At 40.0% G+C, this 23061-nt stretch overlaps 1 protein-coding gene across 8 annotated transcripts in view; it reads left to right on the top strand.

Moving 5' to 3' along the window:
- The window catches only part of speg (SPEG complex locus), a 72088-nt gene that overhangs the window by 39718 nt on the left and 9309 nt on the right, over positions 1-23061 (top strand). For all 8 annotated transcript variants that reach the window (XM_023964871.1, XM_023964869.1, XM_023964876.1 and 5 more), the window contains 14 exons: positions 3002-3174; positions 3259-3371; positions 3465-3633; positions 3836-3935; positions 8349-8549; positions 8837-8894; positions 9791-9868; positions 9941-10113; positions 12161-12187; positions 12283-12435; positions 12522-12564; positions 19682-19747; positions 19828-22360; positions 22432-22602. In XM_023964871.1, the coding sequence (XP_023820639.1) occupies positions 3002-3174; positions 3259-3371; positions 3465-3633; positions 3836-3935; positions 8349-8549; positions 8837-8894; positions 9791-9868; positions 9941-10113; positions 12161-12187; positions 12283-12435; positions 12522-12564; positions 19682-19747; positions 19828-22360; positions 22432-22602 (4058 nt within the window). The remainder of the gene's footprint in view (positions 1-3001; positions 3175-3258; positions 3372-3464; positions 3634-3835; positions 3936-8348; positions 8550-8836; positions 8895-9790; positions 9869-9940; positions 10114-12160; positions 12188-12282; positions 12436-12521; positions 12565-19681; positions 19748-19827; positions 22361-22431; positions 22603-23061) is intronic.

Genomic DNA, 23061 nt, shown 5'->3' with positions numbered 1-23061 from the left:
CCTTTGCATCACTCCTGGCACGATGTGCTATACTGCTTAAATGGAAAGATACCTCTCCCCCGTCTCATTCACAGTGGCTACAGGATATCATGTCCTGCTTAAAACTGGAGAAAATTAGGTGTTCACTCAAAAAGTCGCTTGACATATTTGAAGATTTATGGGGTCCCCTTTTGAGAACATTTCCAGCTCTGTAGTTATATAAGCCTACAGCAGATTAGCTGCATGTGGTAGCATATATTACAGGTCATGCGTGATGGAGTGATGGTTTTACTGTGGCAGTGACAGGGAATGGTATGGGGTATTTTGTTAATCTTATTTACTATTCTTACGTATTATTATGTTTTTTTGTTGTTGTTTATTTTTGTTTCCTTTCCTTAGCTTTATTATAAACACTTCTTTTAGTAATTTGTCTTTCAGACTTACAGAACTCTGTAATTGTGTATGTATAATGTAAAACTCAATAAAAACACCTTGGGTTGAAAAAAAAATGCCACTTTCCTATCGACTGACACACTGACAACACCCATCTACAAATAAAAACTTTTATATTAAAATTGAATCACAAAGTATGTATGAATGGGGAATATAAAAAATTTTCACATCTTTATCTAGTTCACACATTACTCTTTTCAGAGCGAACCAAAGTCTGAAGTGGACCAAACTACTTGGAGAGAAAAGGTTTCACCCATTGACCTCTCAATTACCTACCTGTCAATTTTAACAGAACGCCTTTGGTACATACACCCTTTACCCCACAAAAATATACAATATACAATATACACAGCTTCCCATTCATTTGAATGAGAAGGTGTGTCCAAACTTTTGGTCTGTACTGTAAACAGAAACACACATTCTGCTAGGTCTAAGTCACACATGTTCACACACAGTGTATTTAAGTAGTGTCCTATAATTTTTATCCAATTTATTAAGTTTTCTTTGTATATTTTGTGTTCCATCTGTCATGAAAACTAAAATAAAGAGCTTAAAAAATGGACTCAATAAAGCTTGGAAAAAGTAGAGGTTGCTGATCCCAGGTCTTACAATGGTAGAAGAAAAGAGTTTTGGTTTAAAGTTCAATACCTCATGCAAGGCAAGGGTGAGGTTAGGTTTATGGGTGCAGTTTATCGAAGTGTGTCTTGAGGACAATTCTAACTGACAGCAAGAAGTCTCGCCCATTTATCAGACATAGACGTTTGAGTGCAGACTAATCTTACACAGTAAAAGTACATGCCTGTGTCTTGATGGACAGGTATCCTTTTATGAAACAATAAAAATTAAATGGACTTCTTTTGGAGGTCACTGCTTACCACTGAAGGCTAATAAATAAACGAGTAGATGTGCAACCTTGCTTTGGAGCTTTGGTCAAGGTTTTGCTGAGAGCAGTCATAAAATGCGGTTAGCAGCCTTAGTCACATGCAGGGAGTTAACCCTTACGAGTACTGCGGGATTTTGGGTTGTCCGGGGGACGTGGAGGGTCATAGAGAAGAGTGGCCGCATCTCAAGGGGAGCACAGGTGTGTCTTGCAGTTCCCTTGAGGCTCATGTGGCCATTTAAGGGACATCATGAAAATGGATTTTACCATTGTTGTCATGTAGCGCATGCCTACACAAACTATACTCTGATAGTCAAATTTTCTACCATTCAGGTTACATGCAAGGAGTGTACACTCATCACTTGAACAGCACTAATGGGTTCACTGCCCATTGCGCAAGATTTGGGGGGTTGGAAAAATAGAAAATCCATATGGCACACCTGCGTCTCACCTACTTCACCCTTACTTACCCATGTGTGTTGTACAAGTGTTCGCTATGACCGGTTGCCTGTAGAAAAAATAGGCATGAACATCATTGCTCCACAGGATTGACATTAGCCTTTAGAGATTACTGTGAAATAGCAAGGTCAATTTGCTGTTTCATGTAGACCACCTGTGTGCCCTCCACAAGTTTGCCCGTTTTTCCCCTGCAGACAACCTGCATCCACTTCTGAGGGCAGTTGTAACAAATACATAATAAATGGAATTCTGCATTTGGCAGAATTTGTTACAGACAGAACTGGTAAAATTGGATAAGTGGTAATCGTTTGTAACATTCAAATGTACGTCTTTAAAAAAGGTTTATAATAATGCTGCGAAGACTGCTTAGGTGGAGCATCATTCAAAAGGCACGTGGATATTATTGCAAAAATGAGATGATTAAGAATGTAAAGAAAAAGTGTCATCTGCATAGCAAACGAATCCACGTTGCGGTATGATCTGGCCCAAAATAGCAGGTCTTTTAATCAAATACACCATGTATTGCATTTTATTTGAAATATAATGGCTGACATAAATTACAAATATAAATAAGTCCTGGTATGGAGCCCTGTGGGACAACAACTTAAAAAAGTTGTAAATCTCTGGATGCTCCATAGTACATAACCAGGAAAAAAGGCTTTTGTGTTTTTTTAGAAGGAACACTCAGCAGGATAGCTTTGATAGTAAAAGGGGAATTTTGGTTATCTGAGGTCATGGGTCTTTGGTCAAATTTTTTTATAAAGAGTTGATAGTACAAGTAAAAGGGAAACCAGAGATGCAGAGATGTTCTGCTTTTTATTGATACTCTACCCACCAGTGACTGTTTTTTGCCTGTATTTATCCAGTGGAGTAGCTAATACATTTGGTATAAGAGGGCAGGAGGCTTTGGAAGAGTGGCAAATGAGAACATGTTATTTTAATTTAACATTAATTTCATTGCATGTCATTTAATGTTTTTTTTAAATGTTTTTGAAATGCTTAATAGCTTGATAATTTCTTAATCTTTTTGAATAATGATACTAATATTGGCACAGAAACTGGAGGGCAACGCTTTTTGCTGGGGGGGGGCACTGTACCCCAATTGTCCCCCCATTGTTCCGCCCCTGCTTTCATCATTGGAGTAGACAGACGTTGAGTGTTTTGGAAAGTCAAAAGCTATACATTTGTTTTCTTTTTTTTATAAAAGCAAAATCTGTTTTGTGTTTTTAGGAGGGGTGTGGTGTTGGTTAACAAACTGGGGACTTACGAGATGAGCATGCCTGATGATGATCAGCACACGCTGAAGCTACTGCGGGTCAGAAACTCTGACATCGGTCAGCTGGTGGTGACGGCTAGCAACCAGTTTGGCAGTGACCTCTGCACGCTGCAGCTGGTCATGGCTGGTCAGTTCTTGACAGCACACTGAGTCCGAGCATAACACTGTAAGTAACTCATCTTGGTGATTTATTTATGTTTTTAATCTGCAGTTCGTCCAAAATTTGAAACCATCATGGAGGATGTAGATGTGCACATCGGGGAAACAACCCGTTTGGCTGTTGTGGTGGAAGGGAAGCCAGATCCAGACATTCTTTGGTACAAGGTATTATTTGTAGGAGTCCACGCAGTATTTTTGAAGTGCTGGGGTAAAAAAGGAAATTGACATTTTTTTCGTTTCATGACTGCTTTGTTACAGGATGATGTCCTCCTCTCTGAAAGCAGCCACTTCACGTTTGTGTATGATGACCCTGAATACTCCCTGGTGATCCTCAGCGCTCAGCCAGAGCACTCTGGCGTGTACACCTGCACAGCCCAGAATCTGGCTGGCTCCTGCAGCTGTAAGGCGGAACTCACCGTCCACACAGGTTTGTCACTTGAATCAAGTTTGTTAACAGGGAACACACTAAACCTGTGATTAAACAAGCTGCAGCGGCATAACAAAGATTGTAAATCTGCTTCATGTGGAGCTAAAGGTGTTTAGAAGCTGCAGCATGAAACCATTTGTGACCAAGCCGGCACACATTTCCACCCCGACACACACCAATCAGACTCCTATGGTCCCTGCAGAGCAACTGGAGCCGGCGCAACCAATGGAGGACGAGGCGTCCATTCTGAGGAAGATGAGGCGCTTAACGGATTACTATGACATCCACAAAGAGATAGGGAGGTGAGCCAGGGCAGCCACACATTCCCCCTGCTCCTTCTCTGACACGGTTGGTAGCTGTCTAAGTGCTTGGGGGCCGGGCTGCAGGACGAGGCGGGAGAGGTCACACCTGCTTCACAGCAGCAGACGGAAAAAAGAGAGATGAGTCACTGGGCTGAGCCAAGGGAAAGCGTTAGACTATTTGCTTGGGTCGGTCTAGATAGAGACAGGCTTTTATTGTGATTTGTAGAGGCATCGCAGTAGCAAAACATCCAGGCGTCAAATTTGGTTTTCAAGTGGAAAAGGAGCCATCAGGATAGAATCAGTCTCAGACTGATTTCCAGCAGTGAAAAGGAGTCAAGAATGAAAGTTAAATATGATCTTTTATTGACTTAAAGGGAGTTTTCCATTCACCAGAGATCAAAATAAAATAGAATTTTATTCGCATTTATACAAATGGCTTCGTCTTCACGCTGTTGCATATTCAACTAGGTGTTCTGATTCTGTCCAGCAACTGAGCCAACAGATAAAAGCTGCAGGCCTCCTGCTTTAGACAGATATTACTGTTATTATAGGGGGTGTATTTGTGTAAATCCCTTCTATATCTGAGGCTAAACTTCATTTGTATTAATCATGTTTGTATATATTTCTTATTGGACCGGACAGAAGGGAGAAGATAAGTTGTCAGAGATGGGGTATAAGGATACAAAAGACCAAAAGCTGAGGAAGTTGGAGGATTATTAAAAAGTAGAAGGAGGTAGAATTACAAGTTGTTGGAGGTTTATCATTATTATGGTCAAATGTAGATATTAGTTAAATGGGCGGGCAACTCCTGATCTCCCCCGCCAAGAGCGCCACCCCCCAACTTTTTATTCTCCTGCTCCCGCACCAGACCTCCTATTTCCCTTATTCGGCCCATAGCTAGACCCCATTGGTCGAAACTCCCCAACGACAGACTGAGCGACAGAACTGAGGGCCAATCAGCATATCTACTTGATGCGTTCAGTGATCTCCAGAACTTAGAATGCGACCCAACAGCCGCCCAGTCCAACTCAGTCCGCTACAATAACAATGTTATTAAAAAAAAACAATCCGCAGACATTGTACTTTAAAAGTGTTAAAATTACATAAAATGCACACATTGATTTGATTTGATATGGTTTATTTCAAGCAATCAAACAGAAACAGAAATACAAAAGCAATACAATCATCAGTTATACATTCATACAGTAACTAATCAAACTTAGGATAATTAGGCATATTAATAAATAATGCTTGAAAGGGAGTGGAAGGAAGCGAATTTATATAATCCCACCCCGTTATACTATAACCATTTTATTACATGATTTATCATTATCCGGTTCCTAGCTTTTATCAGACCAAATTAAGAATCGTAAAGTAGTCAATAAAGCACATGACAAAGATGAATTACTTAATTGGAATGTAAAAATAACTATTTCAGAAATCAACATGGCAAATGCATATCAGTTATCTAGAATATATGCAGTTTATGTTACTTATAAAAGTCATTCATATGATAAATAAAAATAATAATAATAATAATACTATATCCGTAAAATAGACAAAACACTGTTTCAGAGATTTTCATAGCAGAATTTCATCAAGTATCAAAAGTTAAAAACATGTGCAAAATTATGTTACATTAGCAGGGCTCTAGACTGCGACCAATTGGTCGCATTTTGCGACCAAAATTTAAAAGTGTGCGACTGAATTTTACATCCAGTCGCACATGTGCGACCAGTAAATTTGCCTGACCCACCCTCCGTATTTTTTATACATTAAACGTGGAAGGGGCACATCAATGAGCAATGAAATAATCAATGAGACGCGAGCGCACACGCACGCAGGCAGACACACACACTCGCACACATACTCATGAAACGCGAGCACACACTCGCGTGATGTCCGTCTGTGAGTCGGCCACTGCGTGTGAAAAGAAAGGGAAAGCCACTCTAAGTGGCTAAAATGCGTGGAGGGGGCGGGGCCTAGAGATAATCGAGCGCGCGTAAACATCTGTGGGAAGGAGGAAACGGAGACAAATATCATCACAACCTGATATGTGCGTCTGAGCTATGAGTAAGTGAACCATTGATTCATTCTTCTGACCTGCGGCTAGTGTACCAGTGCCAAAGTCTACAGCAGGGGTCTCAAACTCGCGGCCCGCGGGCTATTTGCGATCTCCAAGATGATATTTTGCGGCCCCCGCCTTAATATGAAAGTTTAATGTTAATGCAGGCCTCCGGTTTTAATGAATGACACTTTTTCATGGTCGTGCACAGAGATGACCAACCAATCACAGCGGGGTAAATGACTCTTGGGGGACTGTGAGATGAAGGCGAATCTGCAGCAAGACTGAAGGACAACAGTTGGAGTTGTCCTTAACATTCAATTTAGTTTTAATATTCCTCTCCCCCTTAGTGTGATCTGTGTTATTGTATATTTTATGATTATTTTAATGTTTTGTAATGTAGGTAGCATTTTTTTAATGAATTGGTATTTTAAATTATTTTAATTTATCACTCAACTATAAAAACCATCAGGACACATGTCCCATAATGCATTGTTTTGTAGTCTGTAGGGCAACTTTCAGTCAGTTCAGTTTCCAGCTGTGTCCGGGTAGATTTGCCCCTTGCTCCCACCCCTTTCTTGCGATATTTTTATGATGATTGACAGTTGATGTTGGAGCAAAAACAAAAATATATGTCACACACCAGGTGATCTGCGCAGCGTTGAGTTCACCTGGTTGATCTCAAACACGGTTATTGTGCATCTTGGCTGCACCTATTTGGTGTCACCAAGATAAATTTCCATCTGTTTTCTTTACTATTTGTACTGTCATGACAGCGATGGTGCTGTCAGTCTGTTGTTGCATCTTCAAAAGTCCAGAATAAAATGTGACACTGCATTTGAAACAGCACATTGTAATTTCTGCATCTATTATTAAAGTATTTATTAGTAATACAGTGGAAATTAGTAGATTTGGTTAGCATGTTGATTTACGGCATGCGCCCCTAAATTTTCTGGTTGTGCCCCTAGAATTTTCAGTTAGGGGCCACAGTGCTCCTAGTGAAAAAAGTTAGTCTGGAGCCCTGATTAGGAACGATTTTTGATTGCTGATTGAATGCTGATTGTCAGCCGTTCTTCTGGGTACAAACAGAGTTTAGTTCTCTTCGATTTTATGTCTGCAGACATTAGATTCAGGTCCATATCCTTCTTCAGCTGATATCAGCGGCGGTGAAAGTTGAGGTCAAGTTGTTCAAAACTCTCTGCTGAGAATCAGGTTACGTCACACATTCGGAGAAAGCGATGAATCAAGGCGTCATATTTCTTGAAATGATTTGGCTCTTTGATTTATTACTGCATGTTGGTTCAGACGTCCGTGACCAGACACTTCTCCAAGTCCTTCATGGTGTTCACAACCAGAACCTCGGACCGGTCCGGTGGACCCAGTGGTTTGACGTAAATCCTGCAGCCTTTAACCCAAGTGTTCTCGATCTGCTTACGCTTCCTGTGAAGCCTGGCATGTTTGGCGATTTCAGCATTCCTTCTGGTCAGATGGTCGTTCAGATAAACAGTAGATCCTTTCAGATTTTTACATTGATTGATCAGAGCTAGCTTGTGTTTTTGATTCACAAACCTGATGAGGATTGCTGGTCTATCCGTCTCCTTTCTCCTGGGGAGCGGGTGGCAGGTCTTGATGGTGTTGAGATCCAGGGAAATCCCTTTAGACGTGAGAAATGTTTCTATTTGGTGTTCCAGAGACTCTGCACCGATCTCCGATTCAGAACTGCTAGCGATGCTAGCGCTATTAGCATTAGCAATGCTAGCTCCTGCTGCAATTCTCTTTGCCCGAGGTTTGATCGGTACTCCAGTGAGAATGACATTATTTATCCTTACTTGCTGTTCCACATCATCCAGTCTTTTCTCCATAATGTTGACCCGGTTTTCTCGTTGCTCGTTTTGAGCCCGAAATCTTCGGAACTCTTCCATCAGTTCAATTAGTGGAGCTAGCTGAGCATTCACCTGTTCCACAAAGGGATACAGCGTAGCTTTAATATCATCAAGAATCTTTTTAAGGTCTTCGTATTCCTGGCTTTTCTTGGGGGCCATGGTCAGCTCTCTTTTTTGGAGAAAATCAACTTTTTAAGTCATTTGAAGATAGTTGTATAGCCGCCGTGAGCTGCCACGCGTCCGCCCTGTAACCCGGAAACGGGAACCGGAACATTCAGTTGTAATTTTAGTTTTTAATATATTGCATGGCTCTCACAAAATGACATAAAAAAAATCTGTGGCTTTTATGGCTCTCTCGGCCAAAAAGGTTCCCGACCCCTGCCCTAAAGGGCTTCTTCAGTGTTTATGGAGCTCCTAAATGATTTACTAGATGTGCCACTGATCTTGTTCCTGTTCCTGCTGCAGGGGAGCCTTTTCTTATGTAAAGAAAGTGACCCTGAAGGAGGGGAAAGCTGAATTTGCCGCCAAATTCATCACTGCACGCGGGAAAAGGAAACCCTTGGCCCTACGAGAGATGGATCTACTGGCCGAGCTGGACAACGAGAGGATCCTGTACTTTCACGATGCCTTCGAGAAGAAAAACATCGTCATCCTCATTACCGAGCTGTATCCTTCCACCAGATTCCACACCCAAGTGCAAAAGCAAATGTTTTCCAGTCTTTAAAAATGCTACCACCTCTGCAAATCTGCATCATTTTTTTAAAGAAAAGTAAAGCATCTTGATGATCCAAAGCATTGCTTCTTATGCCTCCTGCTCGCCCCTGGGGGGTAGGAATAAAGCAGCTCTTTCTCTGACTCATCACTTTGATTGGATGAGGGGGAGCTTCTCTCTTTCATTGTTCATTCCTCATGCACCTCCCACCTCTTCCTTCGACTTAACTGCTGTTTTGAAGATGTCACGAAGAGCTGCTGGACAGGATGGCCAAGAAAACAACAGTCATGGAGCTGGAGGTTTGTGTTTCTGCTGACTGCAGTGCGCTTTCTTATGCAACATCTGCTCCATTTTTATGGCAATCCTGGGCTGCAAAGGACCATATTGTTTTTGTGATTCTTCTGTCATACTGCAGGTTTCATAGAAATGTGTGCCCCCGCCTCAAAATCTCACCCAAATTTGCACAGACAAAGTATTTTCTAAAAATAAATTCCCAAAATAAAAGATGACATCACAACGTAAAAAAAAATGAATGAGGCCAAAATCTTTTTTTTGGAACTCCCAAAAAATATTTCAAAATCCTCTAACGAAACCAAAACACTCATGGAGGGAATATCCAATGAAAGTTTTGAAATTATTATGGGATGGCCACCTACAGCTTAAATGGAAAAAAACAAAATCATATTTAGTTAGAAACTACAAATTTAACCTCCTCTTGGAGATTTCTAACTATCCTCTCATAACTCCTTGAGCATCATTGGGGAAAAAATGCTGTTTTTTCAGCTGGTAGATTTTAAACGTCAGTAATGTAGCGATGCTCGCACAATTTTTACCGGAATATTGTGAACATTTAATACATGAATCCCTGGCTAACCTAGAAAAAAACAGTATGGCATACAATATGGAACATACTAGAAATATGTGGAAGTCATTTACAAAAATCCTTGGTTCCCGAGAAAATCCAAAAATTGACTTTGCCTGAATCTTCTAAAAAATGACAGATGCGTTTGTTACCCCCAACTGACCAAAACCAAACGGTTGCTATGGAGGAAAACCCAACAGAAAAGTCGAAATATTAAATTTTATGAATTTCTCACTTTCAGCCCTAACTAGGCAGAAAGTGAAGGCCCTGAGGCAAATATTCATCCAGTGAGGGAAGGCAAAAAGGAGTAATTCCTCTTTTTTTATTTTGCAGATCCGCAAAAGCATTCAACAGGTTTTGGAAGGGCTTCGGTACCTTCACCAAAAAAGCATTGCTCATCTCGACATAAAGGTTTGTATTACACTACATTAACATGAATGTAACATTCCTTAAAGTTTTGACCCGTTTTTCTTCTTCTTGCAGCCTGAAAATATTTTGATGGCAAGCCCCAGATGTGATCAAATCCGCATTTGTGACTTTGGAAATGCACAAAAATTGGAAAACTTGGAAGAACACTACTGTAAATACGGCACACCTGAGTATGTTGCACCTGAGATCGTGAACCAAACTCCAGTTTCGACAACTACAGACATTTGGTAAGCTTGATTATGAGATCAGGGCTGCACGGTGGAACAGTGGTTAGCACTGTTGCCTCACAGCAAGAAGGACCCCGGTTCAAATCCCGGCTGTGGGACTTGAAACGGAACATCAATGGGGGACCTTTCTGTGTGGAGTTTGCATGTTCTCTCCCTGCATGCGTGGGTTCTCTCCGGGATCTCCGGCTTCCTCCCACCATCCAAAAACATGATTCATTGGTTAATTGGCCACTTTAAATTGGTGAGTGTGAGAGTGAATGGGTGTGTGATTGTGGCCCTGTGACAGACTGGCGAACTGTTTTTTACTTCAAGCATTGGTTTTCAAGAGGCCCGGCAGACACAACATTTATTTTGGAAACACTTGTCATCAATTTAACACCACAGTTGTCGTCACCCAGCACAGCAAAATAACACATGCCCATTGAACTACTGCAAGTCTTCGACCGTTTATGCAATTAACGTACTGTAATTTTAACACAATCTGCTGCGAGGAAAAGCAGGTTCCAGCCATCATTTGGTGCAAAGCTGCTTTTCTTCACCTCTGAATTAGTTAGAGTCACGTAATTGCGTAAAAGGTTGAAGAGTCACTGGACCTGAAAGAACGTCAAAACTCTGGTATTAATGGGTTAATGAAGGTCAATAGGAACAATGCTAATAAAGGCCTAAAATCATAGATAAATAATTTTTTGTGTACAAATAAATATGGAAACACAATTTCTGAGCTTGAGAAAGCACGCTGAGTCATACAGACACAAAAATTGATGTGAAAAATAAAAACTAGCTGAGAGATCTGTTCACGCTCTCCAAAAACATTCAAATATATTCATTTTCTCTACATAAAACATGGAATAGCACCATTTATAAGACTACGTAATTGATTTTTAAATTTATAAGAAAATAAAAGATTTTTTAATTGCATTACATTTTCAACAACTTATTATGACCAGAGTATTGTACTTTTGTTCAAAAATCAACCTATTTTTTCCTTTGGCATTTTGACTTCCTGTCAAAGGCTGTTTTAAAATGTACATTTTTAGTCTGGATACAAAACTTTAATTTTCTTGAATGTTCTTTTTTTATTCATATCTATGATATCAATGTTAGATGTAATCATTCTTGTAAGCAAAGAAACTGTTACACCAAATCAACATTTCCTCATGGGGGGGGGGGGGGGGTCTCCCGACTGAAAAATTATCAGCTCTAAAATCACCTTATTGGGCAAACACTTGAAGGGCTTGCTTGTTCTACATATTTTTCCTCATCCCAGCTAAGATGGCAAAAATAGCTTCATGCAATCCAATCCAATGGATAATGTCATAGCCCTAAGACCATCAAGTTAAGGGTTAAGTCACGCCACTCAGTTTAACGTGTAGTATTGTTTAGTTATTCGAAACGCTTGACTGACAGATTCTCCTGAGCTTAGTTTCAAGTTGTAGGGGTGTAGATTCTTCAGGCTCACTCTTGATTGGCTAGAGTGGTTGCCAAAGAAATTATAACTATTTTCCTTTTCCCTCCGGTCCAACAAGGTATGCATATAAACATTGTTATTATAAATAAAGCTTAGCCTCAAATACAAAAGGGGTTTATACAAATATACACTCTGATTGTCAGAAAATCCATAAACCCCTGTTGTATTAGTAAAAATCTGTCCAACACAAGAAGCCCTCAGCTCTGATCTGCTTGCTCAGCTGTTAGGACAGGACAAGTTAGAAAACAAAAAAAAAACAATGATGACTCGGACTAAACGCTACTTACTGCCGATTTCTGATTCCAACATGGCTATTTTTGTATAGTGAATAAATGGCATCACACTCACTCGGTCCAGTTCTCACATATAGTCAATGATATTGACGCAAAAATGCTTTTCTCAGCTTACAAAATCCACTGAAATTACATTTTTTGCACAAACGGACAAACAGTTGTGTAATTCAAAGAGTGTGTTATTTCCTTTTACTGGGGGACAGCTATGATGTTAAAGCATGAAAGAGAAATATTTACGCTATGTCATCTAGAATTTTATGACTTTGCTTGTTATCTTTTTCTGTAGGCCTGTGGGTGTCATCACATACCTCTGGTAAGTTCAAAGTTTTTTTAATTTGAGTTTTTGTTTTATAAATTTCCACCAGAAAGGGCCTCTAACAAGAGTATTTTTGCAACCTTTTAACCTAGCTTGACCGGCGTTTCTCCTTTTGCTGGCGAGAATGACAGAGCCACTGCCCTGAACATTAGAAACTACAACGTCGCATTTGAGGAAGGCATGTTCTCTGGCCTCTGCAAGGAAGCAAAAGGATTCGTCATTAAGCTTTTAGTCGTTGACCGACTGTAAGCATCTACACATAAAATAGGAGGTTTTTATGCATTGTAACTTTTGACTTTTTCATGTTAATACTTTACTTCCTTTGACTTAGGAGGCCAAGCGCCGTTGATTGCCTCCGCCATCCTTGGTTCAAGGTGACAAATGCTTTAAACAATATATAACTTTTAAATAATAATTTCATCTTTAGAATTATTAATCCTAAACATATCCCTAACCCTAACCCAGGGGTGGGCAATTATTTTGACTCGCGAGCCACATTGGGTTCTAAAATTCATTAAAAGCGCCGGACCACGAGCAGATGCATGGAGTGAGAATGATATAACATGGAATGTAAATAAAAACATTTGGATTGAAAATTATATTCTAAAACAGAATATTCTACAGTTTTTAGTTTAAAACTTTTTTCCCCATTTTAGATCTCTTTTTTTATTGTGAAGCCCTTTGGTATCTTCAAGGAGTTGTAAAGTGCTATATGAATAAAGTTTCATTCATTCATGACCTTTTTAATTAAATAAATAACATTATTTATTAAATAAAACAATGACCTAATAATACTATGATTTTCAAAGACAAAAATTCATATACTGACACATTAAAAAAACAAAAACAATAAATGGTGGATCCTCTCCCATCATAAATTCCGCTGAGACTTTGAGGGCTGCAGTATGAGGGGCCGTATAAGACATTATTTATTCTGAACCATTCACATTCATACATTCTTGCTCTCACAGTCATATATACTCTCTTTCGCATACATATATTCTCTTACGCATACATATATTCTCACTTGCACATCCATATATTCTCTCTCTCGCATGCATATATATTCTCTTACGCATACATATATTCTCACTTGCACATCCATATATTCTCTCTCTCGCATGCATATATATTACTTTACACATACATACATTCTCACTCTCATTGTCACTCTTAAAAAAGAATGTATGTATGTGAAAGACAAGTATATATGTACGTGTGAGGAAGAGTTTATATGTGTGTGTGAGAGAGGAGTATGCATGAAACGGAAGTGACTTTGCATGAAAAGGAAGGCACTTTGAATGAAAAGGAAGGCACTTTGCATGAAACGGAAGGCACATGATGTGCTCTGATTGGACGAGAGGCCGCCACCTCCCATTTTGAACAGACGCTAACATGAACCAATAAGAAGGAGCCACGGAGGTCCTGCAGCAGGCCATCGGAACCTTAAGAAATATTTCATCTTCACCTCAAGTGGTCACAAATCTGTCTGCATCTCTAGAGACACAAAGGAATGTCTCAAATACCAATAATGGTAATAGAATCGCCGCCGAAACAGAAAATCCGTATCCACCTTATTCCTAGCCCCCATGAGCCTTTGCGTGAATTATGGGCGACACTTCCTGTAGACGCCGGAACACGCATTTACATTAAAACAAATTCCTCTTGTTTTCGATCCATAACTACATATAAATGTGGGAAAACCAGCTGTCATTTCTTAAAAAAGGCAACGGTGAGGTGGAGATGAAATATTTGTTAAGGTTCCGATGGCTGCAGGACCCCCGTGGCTCCTTCTTGCCGGTTCGTTTTTTTTTTAAATAAACTTTATTAACAATATCTTGCACATACAAAATACCAAACACAAAACTCCACTGTGTGCAAAATACAATCTTCACGTTCGCCATGAGAATGAACAAAAAAAACATAATGATAACCATGTAAAACAGGTTATGCAAAAAGAAAACAAAAATAATAAGGCAAAGGAATCTGTTAAAGTTTCAGGAGAGACCATGTTTCAACTGTTCTGACAGCTTTTTTGTTAGTGGAAGATTTAATCTGAAAAACATAAAACACTGTTTTTTTGTTGGCATATTTACACTTGTGTATAAAGTATTTAGCCATAATTATAAGTAAATTAACTACTTATATTTTTTCTGCATTAAGTCTTCCTTGTGTAAAATATCCAAAAATAATATGCTCGTAAAATAATCTATAATCTTCACATAGATGAGTTCTTATAAAATGTATCACATCTTTCCAAAATAGTTGAGTGAAATAGCAAAACCAAATAAGATGAGGCACAGTTTCTGGTGAGGAATGACAGAATGAACAGTTTATGTCCAGATCTTTTTTAAACTTAGTAAAGAAATGTTTCACTGGATAAAATTTGTGAAGAATTTTGAAAGAAATTTCTCTGATTTTATTGGTGATGAAATACTTTTGTGGCAGGGTCCAAACCTTTTCCCACTGAATTCTACATCCAAAGCTGTTCCAGTATGAGATAACATACGGTTTTGTGGCAATCTCATTTTGAAACAGAGAACGGATACTTTGATTATTCCTGCTAGCTGAAAAACAAACCTTTCCACACCACAAGTCTGTTAATTTGGGATTTCTTGCTGGTTCATGTTAGCGTCTGCACTGTAATCCCTAGCGAGTTGACTGAACTTAAAAATTGTGTAACAGATTACGCAACAGTTAAGTTATATTATTAAAACTTTTAAATTAACATTTATTAAAATTCATATTGTCAGTTGGCTTAAATTTGTATTATTTCATATAAAAAATATTAAGATTCCTCAACTTATAAAAGAGAGATTATTTACTTAAAGTTTTCAATATTTTCCAACTAAAAAACGCTTTAACTAACTATATTTTTATATTACTCAACTCATAAAATATGTAAAATTCACTCAAATGCTTTATAAATTCTTTAACTCATTAAATGTGTAGCATTGAAAATATTTAAAATTCTTCAGCTTAAAATGTATTCTAAACAGAGTTATTGATACTGCCCCACTACATTTTAAAGGCTAACATTGATAAAAACCAACAAACGTGAAGGCCACACAATAGTGATTGCTTAATACACTTTTTTTAATTGCTCTTAAAAAAAAAAGCACAAATATCAAGAGGGTGAAGAAACAATCAGTGCAATAAAACTGCATTATAAGAGTGCCACACAACATATTGACAAAAAGAGTTGGTTTTGTATTGTACGGCAGAAAAAGCAAATGATCACAACAAAACACATTAGTTACATAACACTTAAACCAACAAATAGTCCATTCTGGAAGACTCACTCAACGAAACATTCTTCAGCGTCAATAAATGTCCTTTCAGTGGTTTGCTGTCCTCAAGGCTCAAGACAGCATTCTGAATAAATATGAAGGCAAGTTCAAGTTTTTTGGGGTGCTGTAGGTCCAGAGCATAGATGTCCCCAAAGAGTAGAAGAGATTAGTCAGCCAGATGTGTGGGACCACTGACGGCAGCATCAGGAGCATCACCACGACAACTGAGAAGATACCCACAGCGGTGTCTGTGAGGTCTGGTATTCTGGAAAATACAAAACAAAAAACACAGATGAGTTCAGACCCTCAAAGATATTCATCACACTAATGTCCAAAACTGACATTCCTGCCATCTGTCAATGGGAATCTTTTCATGCTAACATTCTGTTAGCTTTTAATCAACTGGCTATGATGTTTTAAGGACCAACTCCAATTAAAATTGTGTTTTTAAAAAGTTCATTAGCATTTTTCTGAAGGAGGACATTTATAAAATAATTTAAGACTAAAGCTTCATTTTTCTTTATTCAAATAATGATGGATCAGGAGCAGAAAAGGTAAACGAAAAGGTTCCCACTCCTTCCAATCAGGAGTCCCTGATGTTCGCCTTTCATCTTCCGTCTCATTTTTGAAACCATTTAAAAATATCACTCAGTTTACAAACTACAAACAACTGCCCTATTTATTATGTCACTCAATAAAATCTCAATCAATATTAAAGGATTATTGAAAACCATTGACAGGGAGTCGTGTGCACTTACTGTACAGGTCTTGAAGAAGTTGGAGGCATCTTCATGCAGATAAACAGGAAGTGCATGGAGGACAAGTGCCCGTCTCATGTTCACGTCATGTTGGTCCTAAAAGAATAAAAAGAAATATCCATTACCTTTGAAGCAAATGCAGAGCAAACACTTCCAATATTTATTTAAGGAACGTTAAGAAATAATAAAATGATACCTTTTCTAGATGTCTATTTCTAGTAAGAGGACAATACAGTGTTCATGGCATGATCCACTTCAGGTCAAAGACCCAAAGTCATTTTTAAGGCAAGTTACACCGTGGCTTCTTACAGCTGTTTACAAATGATTGTTATCTGTTTTTGAATTATGCACATTAGAAATTCACCTGGAGGTCATAAATCCTAACCAAGCTGGCCAGTTCCTGTCTGTTTTGGTGGACTTAGTCTCAGAAAAGGGCAGCTTTAAGTTACACAAACATGTAAAAACTGCACAATTTCCTCTGACTGCATCTACTCTACATAAATCCATTTCAGATCTTGACAGATGAGTTTTCATGGTTTCAAATGATGGAATGGTGCTAATGCAACATCATTTTATTATTGTAATATACTGTCATAAAGACATGACAATATTCCAAAGTGTCTCCACATACATGGCAGTGGAAACACTTTGGAATATTGGCTATGTAGTACTGCAGTATTATATGTAGTACTGCATAGTGCCAAAGTAACAGAACACAACATGCACCTCCATTCCATTGTGCCACCTTCAGCCTGCAATCTAAATATGTTTAGTTAAATTGTAAATAATTTCAGCTCTATTTAGACCTTTGGCTAGTTAAAATGTGCATAAGTGTTTCCATGCTGCCGTATAAATCTAATAATGGTAATAGTTAAGAATGAATATATTAAATAAGTATAAAACTCACCCACTGACTCCTCTTTTCTGGTGAAATGGTGACTTTCTGGTGAACTTTCTGAAGTTCAGTATCTGAAAAAGTCCAAAAGAGATTTTTCAATGTTAAAAAATGTTTCAATTATATTCTGATAAAAAAAAATGTATTGCACTACACAACCTATTGCATTTTTTGTTTTTTTTAAATAGCTCTAGACAAATAACTGATCAGGAGACAAGTTACCTGGCTGGCCTTGGCGTCTACCTGGAGGTGAAACACTGAACACTCTGTAGTTCGGTACCTGAACACAACACGAGCACGTTGATTAATTAATTTTTACAAAAACCTTTTTTATAATGGAGATCAGTGATTTATAAAAGCTTAAAGCTGCATTCAAAACCCAATGCTTCCATGTAGCAACCAGGCTTAAAACTGTTGGCGGTAGCTCCTCCTACACAACCGTTAGAGGCTTTGAGTGACATTTTTGGACAAATGTCCAACAGCAAACTTTAGCCACAGACAGAGGCCTCCAACGCGAATTTCACACGCGGATCACGTTTAGTGTGATTGCAGCATAACAGATCATTTCTACCTCTGAAAAAAAAAAAAACTCATCACTGTCGTAACTTACGGGCAGAAATGCATTTTGGGTTTGGCTCGCCATACGTCTGCTATGACAAACTAATCATGTATACATTGCCACATTAAGCTCTAAAACAATCGTAACACACATATGTTTAAACAACAGTAAACCACATTTACGGTAGTATAAGAGCATTTTTAAAGCATTCATTCAAAATAAACCATGAACGATACTTAACTTACCAAATTAAATCAGGGCTGAAGACAAGACGGCACCATCAGCGATGAGGCGGATGGAAAAAAAAAAACGAGATTGGGGCGTCTTGAAGCGGGACGAAATCGCAACGCTTTGCAGAAAAATAAAATGCTCGACTTTCAATTTCAAACGTCGCATACTCGCATTCGGCAAATCCAACATGGCCACCTGAGCTAACGTAGAGAAAACGAAAGACCCTCCCACCAGTACGTGATGACGTCATGACGCTACTTCAGGGATCATAAAATTTTTGAGTGCTAGATACAAATAAGCTTTAAAATATTTAGCACTGTTAAGTTAAATTTGAAAAAATCTTGATAGAGCTTAATACTTTATAGTTGAATCAACTACAAAATGACATTTAAGTTGTGTAACCTTAATAGTTATGAGTCAGTACAAGTGTTAGGGTTTACAGTGTGTTCAAAATGGGAGGTGGCGGCCTCTCGTCCAATCAGAGCACGAGAAATCATCTGCCTTTCGTTTCATGCAAAGTGCCTTCCTTTTCATTCAAAGTGCCTTCCTTTTCATGCAAAGTCACTTCCGTTTCATGCATACTCCTCTCTCACACGCACATATAAACTCTTCCTCACACGTACATATATACTTGTCTTTCACATACATTCATTCTTTTATAAGAGTGACAATGAGAGTGAGAATGTATGTATGTGTAAAGTAATATATATGCATGCGAGAGAGAGAATATATGGATGTGCAAGTGAGAATATATGTATGCGTAAGAGAATATATATGCATGCGAGAGAGAGAATATATGGATGTGCAAGTGAGAATATATGTATGCGTAAGAGAATATATATGACTGTGAGAGCAAGAATGTATGAATGTGAATGGTTCAGAATAAATAATGTCTTATACGGCCCCTCATACTGCAGCTCATCACACGTCTCACAGTTTGCGCAGCTGCGCTGTGTCCTGCCAATGTTTCACATCCAGTAATAATGAAAAAGCATATTTCAATGTCTCCTTCTGCAGCTATGCATATATCTGTGTTACCTTTTCACCAGTACAGAGTCCCCTCGTTTATTGCAGGAGCTACGTTCTAAAAATAACCCATGATCGGTGAAATCCACGGAATCTGATTACAGACGTTTATGGCAGTAAAACTCCTCACTGCCCACGTCATACACTTTTCTCAGACAGACATGAACATTTTCACATTTTTTTCTTGTTTAAATTCTCAAAGATTCATAGAAATTAGGTCCAGGATCGTAGAATGAAAACAAAGATCTGATCTATCACAGATTTCTGTAGATTTGAAGAGCTGCGCGTTTCTGTACAGGAGACACAGCGATTGAATGACAAGGTCTCCAGCCAATCAGGACACAGAACAGGGTGCGCTGTTTAAAAAAAGCAGCATAATCTGTCTAAAAGAACGAGCTAAATCAGGAAAGATGAACTGCGACGTAGAAAGGGAAGACTGTCTTCTGTCCTGATTGACAGAGATTTTTAGAGGGTTTAAGATCGGGACACAGATTACAGAAGAGTGGAATAAAATGTCACGTCTTGATTGTGTGGCCAGATTAAGAATAAAAAAACACTGGTCTCTAAAATTGTTCAGTAGGCCGGGCCAAACATGGAGGCGGGCCGGATGCAGCCCGCGGGCCATAGTTTGCCCACCCCTGCCCTAACCCCTAACCATATCCCTAACCCTAGCTCAATCCCTAACCATATTCCTATCCCTAACCATAACTATTATTTATGTTTGTCTTGCAGTCACCAACAAATAAAAGCATTTGTACGGCAATGCTGAAGCAAGTTCTTTCCAGGAGGCGATGGCAGGTAATTCATATGAAGAAATGTAATTGTAAAACTCAGATGTAAGATAAAATAAGTCTTTGTTGTCTTTGGATCCTATCCAGCGTTCTCTAATCAGTTACAAATCTAAGATGGCGATGCGCTCCATCCCGGAGCTGCTGAACGACTCATCCAGCCATGTCTCCATCGCTATCGCCCGGCATTTGAAGGACAGCTCCCCACCGCCTTCCTCTTCTTCTAACTCGGATGCAGATGTGGATGAGCTTCCATTCATTCCCATGCCGCTGTCTATGGTCTTCTCCAGCTCCAGAGTCTCCCTTAATGAGATTCCAGGGGATGAGGAGGTCAGACAGCCAGTTGTTGTTGAGGATGCGAGCAAAAAGATTGTCTTGGATGAAGCTGGTAGACAAGAGGCGACCGGAGGGATTGAAGATAAAGTAGAAGTGAAAAAAGCCCAGCGAGCGATGGTCAGCAAAGGATCAACTGTGGAGCCTGATGAGTCGCAGACAAAAACGAGGAGGGCCACGATGAGGAGAGGCAGCTCTGCTGATTCAGCTCTTCTTCTCCATATAGATTCAGGAAAGGAGACGAACAATGACGACTCTGAGGAAAACAAGAGCCTTAAAAAGGCCATTTCCATGGAGATCCCCAATCGCAGCCCCAGCCCCGGAGCGACCAACTTAAGTCAAGAAGATTACGCCCTAAAACTGGAACTGATGAGACAGCGACTCCTCAGGGGGGGAAGTGTGGATAAAAAGATGAGCGGCCTGCGTGGGCCCTTGTTCGAAACACTCGGCATTGATGGTCAGACCCAAACAGGTTCTCTTGATCGCAATTTGAGGAAATCCAGAGCAGGACCATCGATAATACGAGCAGCATCATCTGACAGTCCAGGAGAGGACACCCCAAAGACCAAAGTTTTCCGCAAAAGTGTCTCCTTCACACAGGAAGATTCAGAACCGATGCCCCTGCGTCGGAGATCCGGAGCCCCCTTAGAGATTCCGTCCGCAAGCTACACCAGCGTAGATGGGAAACCTCTCCAGGAGGCAACCTCTGTGTCTTCGCTGACGGAACAAACATTAGAGTTGGCAAAAGACAGAACATGCTTTGTGTTCCCAGAACCAGCAAGCAAGGACCAAGAACAGAAACTAAACACTGAAAGCAAATATGACGACGAGGAACAAAGGACCAAAACTTTGCCAGAGAAACGAGAAAAAGTCAAATCGAAGTCAACATCTCCATCTCTTATTACTCCAATCATTGTTATAGAAGGGGATGAGGAGGAAATAAAGACGAAAACCGATCATAAGTTGCGCATTAATGGGAAGGTAATGAAAGGAGGGGAGGAGATGTCCATTAAGCCAAATGATGCCACTTCTGCTGATACACTTCAGTCACCTGAGCACCCTGCAGTTTACGCCAAGGTAGCAATCCTGGACCGTCCCATCTCTTCCTCATCGACCCCTGATCTCCCCACCATCCCACGCCACCCAGTCCTCAGAACAGACATCAAAGACATCGAATCGGAGCAGGTCTTCGAAACCAGGTTTAAGAAGCGTGAGTCCTCCTTGACTCGTGGCCTCCGCAAGCTGACCCGAAACAAATCAGAGGAGAAATCGCCCATCCTGAACCGCAAGGCGCTTGAAGGGGGAGAAGACGTATACAGGCCAGGACCAAAAGGATCGCCCCTTGAAATGGTTTCCAAAGGAATACAGGAGAGATCCAAGTCGGTACAAGATTTAAGAGAAGTAAGTCGAGACACAGGCTTTGGTCTGATTGGAAGGTTTTCGCTGCGTAAAACATCCGCTGAGAAAAAGGAAGAGAAGCAAACAAACATAGAGGAGAATGCGGCAAACAGGAAGGTTTTGTGGACCGTTGGTCGCAGCAAGTCCCTGGATACAAAAGATATAACCAGCTCCGGCACACAGAGGCAGCTGGACGAAAGAGGCCAGAAAAAAGTGGAGGAGTCATCGGTTTCTGCCATGAGGCGCAGGTTTGAGTCCAAGGTGGCTGGAATCTCAGCTAAAATAAGGAGTCAGTCAGAAGAGAGGAGGACTAAAGAAACCAGGGGGAGCCAAAAAGAACTGGTTGAGAAGGATATAAAGAAGGTTTCGGACTCTCCCGTGCTTGCGATGCGTCATAAATTTGAGAACAAGGTGGCGGCAATTTCCACAAAAATCCGAAGTCAGTCTGAGGATAGAATAGGAGATGTTGACGGTAGGAGCACTCCCTTATTATCTCGCCACCGTCACTCCCACTCAGAGGGTCGTGGTCTTAAAGGGATGGGAATTCCAGAGAATCAACTCGCGAAGCAAAGTGGTGCCACCACGTCAAAGGAGTCCATTGAATCCGCAACCAGCACTCAGTCTGAAAAAGAGAGTGACCGGCGATCCCGCTGGGACAGGTGGGGTCTGACGAGAGCCAAGCGGGAAAAAGCGCCATCCCAGCCTGATTTGGCCACAAATGACCCAAAAGGGGACAGTCTGACCAGAAGCCAACAGTTCATTCGCTCTGCATCCGATTTTGCTCCCGTGTTCCACATCAAGCTGAAAGACCACGTCTTATTGGAGGGGGAGTCTGTCACTCTCAGCTGTCTCCATGCTGGCAGTCCCCATCCAGAAATCACATGGATGAAAGGTAGCTTTCGTTTTGGAGTTTCATTCCAACACTCTGGCTGTGTTTGACGTTATTATAACAATGTATTATAGATCGCAAACCGCTGGACACAACGGACAACAGAATCAAGCTGACCTCTCACCCAGACGGAAGGCAGCTGCTTATCATCTCCAAATCCAGCCACAGGGACACCGGGGTGTACGAATGTGTCGCAACCAACCCCATAGCCACCATCACTACCTCCTGTACCCTCTCTATAGCCAGTAAGTGGCGTGATTCTATTTTCTTAACACCAAAAAAGCCAACTACAAAATTCAAATTTTTGGGGAATTAATATGTTCAAAAGGTCTATCATTTTTTATGAGATATAGATAGTAGCAATTATGATATTTTGGGTGATTTGTTTACAACAATGTTAGTTTTACGATGCAACAATGTTAGTTTTACGATGCAAAAACGGTAATGAGTGTTCAGGGAAAGAAGCACCTTATTTACCCACCGTTTCAAATTTGATCCAGACATTTTTAACTTGATGTTATTGTATTATTAAGAAAACTATCAACAAATATAGCATTCATTCAATACAGCAAGTTGTCATTTTAAAAGAAGAATGACATTAGATGAGGTATTATCCCCATCAAGTTTTGAGAATTGGCTAAATTTTTCTCACGCCAAAGGTATTTTTGCGATTTCATGGAAGCAGCCATTTTGTCTGGAAGTGT

The sequence above is a fragment of the Oryzias latipes genome, chromosome 2 (assembly GCF_002234675.1).
Source record: "Oryzias latipes chromosome 2, ASM223467v1".
NCBI classification, from domain to species: Eukaryota; Metazoa; Chordata; class Actinopteri; order Beloniformes; family Adrianichthyidae; genus Oryzias; species Oryzias latipes.
The sequence above is the reverse complement of the archived record's forward strand: the minus strand, read 5'-3'. Positions and strand labels throughout refer to the sequence as shown.